Source organism: Pundamilia nyererei, unplaced genomic scaffold (genome assembly GCF_000239375.1).
Source record: "Pundamilia nyererei isolate P.nyererei 1_Seehausen unplaced genomic scaffold, PunNye1.0 scaffold00319, whole genome shotgun sequence".
In the NCBI taxonomy this organism is placed as follows: domain Eukaryota; kingdom Metazoa; phylum Chordata; class Actinopteri; order Cichliformes; family Cichlidae; genus Pundamilia; species Pundamilia nyererei.
Genome location: NW_005187720.1, coordinates 436817 through 442171, shown reverse-complemented (window position 1 = coordinate 442171; position 5355 = coordinate 436817). Strand labels below are relative to the sequence as shown.

At 51.9% G+C, this 5355-nt stretch overlaps 1 protein-coding gene across 1 annotated transcript in view; it reads right to left on the bottom strand.

Moving 5' to 3' along the window:
* The window catches only part of rnpepl1 (arginyl aminopeptidase like 1), a 6840-nt gene extending 2970 nt beyond the window's left edge, over positions 1–3870 (bottom strand). The window contains exons 1-8 of the mRNA XM_005751635.2: positions 3413–3870; positions 1898–2429; positions 1657–1797; positions 1408–1559; positions 833–949; positions 526–761; positions 233–346; positions 34–146 (exon numbers count right to left, since the gene is read on the bottom strand). Coding sequence (XP_005751692.1) covers positions 34–146; positions 233–346; positions 526–761; positions 833–949; positions 1408–1559; positions 1657–1797; positions 1898–2386 — 1362 coding nt within the window. The 5' untranslated portion in view covers positions 2387–2429; positions 3413–3870. The remainder of the gene's footprint in view (positions 1–33; positions 147–232; positions 347–525; positions 762–832; positions 950–1407; positions 1560–1656; positions 1798–1897; positions 2430–3412) is intronic.
* Positions 3871–5355: the final 1485 nt, after the last annotated feature.

Sequence of the window (5355 nt, the reverse complement as noted above, 5' to 3'; positions counted from 1 at the left end):
TGTGTGTGTGTGTGTGTGTGTGTGTGTGCTGACCCTGAGGAAACAGTCGAAGCGTCTCACGTCTCCGCTGATCTCCGACAGATACGACACGAAGCAGAAACCTTTCTCGTAGGTGAACAGGTTCATCAGCGTGCTGGGGTTCACACCTGGAACAGGTCACAGTGATGTCATCTCACCTGTGCGAGTGGACACCACACCTCCATCTGTGTGTGTGTGTGTGGGTGGGGGTCACCTGACTCAAACTTGACCTGCAGCCTGCTCACGGGGTTGCTGTCTCCAAGGAGACGCAGCTGTCTGTGGAGGGCGTCCAATCGCACAACAGTCTCCAGGCAGGTGAACGGCTCACCTGAGGGCGACAGGTAACCCGAGGTGACCAAAAGTATGTGGACTGAGGCTGAAGTCGTGTTTACTTTAAAAATCAATAATCAGCTGTTCGTGACTTCAGGTTCAAACACGTAAAACTGAAAATGTTTTAAAATCTCGCCAACAAAAGCGTAAATTCTGAAACGGTGAACGCAGCGTTACCGTAGGCCTCCGTGGTGATCCTTCGCTGGGCGTACGTCGCCAGGCCTTCGCTCAGCCACATCTCCTCCCAGGTGGCGTTGGTGACGGCGTTGCCGAACCAGCCGTGGGCGATCTCGTGGATGACGTCAATCAGCAGGAACTCGCTGCTCTCCAGGATGGAGGCGATGATGAACGTGAGGCAGGGGTTCTCCATGGCGACGATGGGGAAGGAGGGAGGGAGGAAGACGATGTCGCACCTGAGGACGAGCCGTGTCAGCATCGCCGAGGATGTTTTAAAGAAAGTTTGGTCAGAAACTTAGAGGCTCACCTGCCCCACAGGTAAGGTCCAAACAGGTCCTCGGCGACGCCCAGCCAGCGCTCCACGCTGCCCCCTAGCTTCTTCACCGCGCAGGACAACAGGCAAGGCTCCGCCCACACACGACTCCTGAAAGAAGATTGGCCGAAGGTCAAAATGTGTTTCTGCACAGATGTAAATATTTTGTTTATGATCATCTTTGACCTTTAGCTCACGTTTATCTTTCATACTGATTTTCACTGCTTTACATTATTTGAATAACTCGAGCCTCCGAGTGCTGCAGGTTTTAGACGAATCAGCTGATTTAAACGACTAAATGAAAACGTTCCCAGACGCCTGGTGATGAGCTCGTCGTGTGACTCAGGTGTGACCCAGGGTGACCCCTGCAGGACACCGAGGCCTGGAGTGCCCCCCCCCCGATTTAACATCAGGAATATGAAAAATGATCTGTTTGTTTGCCTAAAATCATTTTTACTGTAACATGTTTCAAACTCACTCGTCGGCAAACACATCGAAATATTTTACATCGAAACAATATTTGGACTCATTTTGATAAATAATGAAAACGTTATTTTACGCGGAGCGACCTCGGCCCGACGTCTACGTGCTGCAGCTCGCCGGCCACCAGCGCCACCAGGTAGGAGGGTACAGGAAACTCCATGGAGAACTGGAAGACGCGGTCCTGTTTGGAGTATGAACTCCGAGACGCACTCATGAGGACCGTCACGCCATCCGGGACCTGCCGAGAAGGACGAGCAGAAACGGCGTGAGTGCAGGTGTTTAAGGAAACGCCTTCTGTCACCGCTCTGATGTTACCTGGGCTCCGTGTGACTCACCCGGACCGTGGCGGTGTACGTGCTCTTGACGGCTGGCGTGTCGAAGCAGGGGAAGAAGGAGCGGTTACACACTGAGTGACCCTGAGTGAAGACCAGAGGACGAACCTGACCGCAGGTGAGCTCCGAGTCCAGCCACCAGATCTGCAGACACACACACACACACACACACACACACACACGGGTCACGCTGTGGTCACCTTCAGCATGCTCACGCTGTACAGACGTCGTGTCGTCTCCTTACCGCCGGCCCGTCCGTGGTGGTGTAGCGGACCGTGATCTGGACCGCCCGGCCTGGTTTCACTGCCGCGGTTGGCAGGCTGATGCTGAGCGACGAGCCGTAGTCGGTGAACGGGTCCACGCGGTACGTGAGGGACACGGGCTCCTGCTGCCCGGCCCCCGGCACCTTACAGTCTATGGAGTGGATCAATAAAGAAGGGTGGGAGTCCAGGATCAGGGAGCAGACCCCCGGCTGCACCGGAACCAGGTCCAGAACCAGCCAGCCGCTCATCTCCTTCACTGCAAAGTTCAGCCGCAGGTCCAGGTGGAAGTGACACAGCTGGAAGCTCCTGAAGTTCGATGCGGACGCCACATCCACCAGGGGGCAGCGTTGGGATTCCAGACCCAGGCCCGCAGAGGGCCGGGCCAAGTCCCCGGAGCACCGGCCCCCGGAGTCCGGCAGGGATTTACGGCAGCAGCACAGCGAGGTGGGCGCCTGGTGGAGCTCTGCCATGGTGAGCTAAAGCTGGGACCAAACCTGCTTAGACCGGAACCAACTGCATGAGACACGAACAAGAACACACCTGTGAGGGTCGGGAACACAGAGCAGAAACCCACCAGGCCCGCCTCAACGCTCAACACCCAGTACCGATGCCAACAGCACCCCAGTTTAACACAGTTTCCCCAAAACTACCTTTAACTCACAGTTTTAGTCCAATTAAAAAGCACATGATCCAATCCAGAGTCTAATCCTAACCACAGTAAACTGACACCCACCAGTGAACCCAGTACACAACTCAGGTACTAACCCAGTTTAACTCAGGACTCGATGCGTAGCCCAGTTTAGCCCAAATAAGTAACTTTAACACAACAAGAGGCTTAGCGTCAAAACTCCATTCAAAACCTCGTTAAAGAAACGTCTAATTTTACGCCTAACAGGACATTAAGCCCCCGGTGAAAACTCATCCTGTGTGTCCCTGGATCCTCGATAAACCCTGAAGTTTGTATTTTTAAATCATTTTAACATTTTATAAACAGTTTAGGGCCAAATGAAAACTTTTAATCCACATCTAAACCCAGCTTTACTGGTCAGCCCCGGCCCACCCCATTCCAAACCTCAATCACACAACATTGAATTTAATAGTCAGTCCGCTGAAGACTGAAAATAAAGCCGAATAAAGGCTTCGCTGAGCGTGGGCTGACCTTCTGCCTGCTTCTCTTAGATTTAAGGAACTGTTTGACGAGTAAACTTTGGCTCTTTGTCCATTTAAACAACATTTAATCAAACTTAGCAAACACTGACAGGCAGTGTTTAACAGCCCTACTTGTTAAACCGGAGTTAAACTTCATATAAACAACAAGTCCAATTAAGTCAGAGACCCGAAAGAGCTCCGACACCCGGGAGACTGTCAAAGCCCAGTTTAAAGCGCAGTTTTAGGGACTCGGAGGAGTTACAGTGGCGGCTAGCAGCGCTGGAAGTTAGCAGCTTTAGCTCGAAGTGAGTGAAAACAGCACTTTAAGGTCAGCGCGTTGAACTGACCTGGTTAGCAGAGCCGGCTAATCAGCACATTAGCACGGCGCACTGTTGCGGCTTCACGGGGACACATTTAAGTAAAATCCATCGGGACCGCACGGCGGAAGAACCAGGCGGACACCGGCTCCCCGGGAGAGCTCAGCCCGGCTCCCTACCCGCAGTCCCGGACACCGAACCCGCGTCCTCCCGGAGGGTCGACGGAGGCTGGAGGTGAGCTGTGAGTCCGAGACCGAGCGGCCACACACGGACACAAAGAGGCAGAGGACACCGGCGGAGACCCGGGGGACAGTCGAGGCTCCGCTCCGGACTAAACAGGAAGTAACAACAGCGGGAAAAAAGTTTATGCAGGCCGATGAGTGGCGCTGTGGAGGCGGGTACACGGAGCGAGAGGGCGACTCCATCCAGTTACCTGTTCATCCACCCATCAACGTATCAGTCTATTGATTCGTTCCACGACCACGATGCTCCATGTGACACACAATCAACACAGGACTACATAACGTGCAAAGTGTGCAAAAACTGCAACAAACAAAACAAAAACAGTGCAAAAGAAAAGTGCAACAATGACAGTGGGTTGTGCAAAAGGTAACTTGATGTATTAAGGTGTGTGTGTGTGTGTGTGTGTGTGTGTTCAGGAGTCTGACGTTCTGGGGGAAGAACCTGTTCCTCAGTCTGGCAGTGAGGGCCCGGATGCTCCGGTACCTCTTTCCGCAGATGCAGCAGGTGTGACAGGTGTCTGTGATGGAGGGAAGAGAGGCTCCAGCCTCTCAGCTGCTCTCACTAACAGTTGTAGAGCATTGTGATCCGATACGGTGCAGTTACCATCCAGACAGTGATGCAGCTGCTCAGGACGCTCTCGATAGTCTCTCTGTAGACGGTGGTGAGAATGGATGGAGGGAGATGGGCTTTCCCCAGCTTCCATAGGAAGTAGAGACGCTGCTGGGTCTTCTTAGTTATGGAGCTGGTGTTAACCAGGAGAGGTTCTCCACCAGCTGGACACCAAGGAATCTGGTGCTCTTGACGACCTCCACAGAGGATCCATCGATTCAACCATTCATCCACCCATCAACGTATCAGTCTATTCATCCATTTACCAGCCAACACATCAGCTCAGTGGAAGGATCGTGGTTTTCTGGAGTGTTCTGTGCACACTGAGGAGAATGGAAACATTAACATTGAAGCTCCCACACACAGAGCAGTACCTCCACCCTGTGGAAGGCAGACTCAGGAGTCTTCGCCACCACGACGTCCCAGTGTCCTTCAGACCCAGCCACACATGCAGACACAAACTAAAAAGCGTAGTGTAGCTGTGCAGCAAGGACAGCTCAGAGCTGTACACTGGAGACACCAAACAGCCACCTCAACAGGACTCAGCTGTTCATCTGCATCTAAAGGTCAAAGGTCAGTCTTTGAGGACGCCAGTGTCCACATGTTGAACTGGAAGACAGACGGTTTGAACGAGGAGTGAAAGAAGCATCTATGGCTGTGTCCCAATCCAGTGACCGCACGCATTTGGAGACCGATTATGTCACAGCGACGCGACGAAGGGTGTCCCAATTCAAAGTGTACTCCAAATGCAGTCAACAAATGTACCGTTCATGTCCCCAAATTTGAAGTGTGGTCCGTTGTAGACTTCGTGGTCCCATATATCCCACAATTCATAACGCGGTGGTGGGTGTGGATAATTTGTTCGGAAAAAAACGATGGATGCCTGAAGCGGAGCGGCCGAAGAGTAAACTTTCAAAAGTAAGTACTGAATATTGTGTCACTTATTTATGTACAAATGTTTAATAATGAAGAACATTAAAACATTACTGTTGGCCACATGTCAGCAAAGTTATGTGACATTAGTGACGTTTGTACTAACTTGGTTTTAAATCCTTTAAATATGCGCCGTTCAATAGTCGACCTTAATCCTACAGAGAATGTGATGATTTTGTGGATAATTA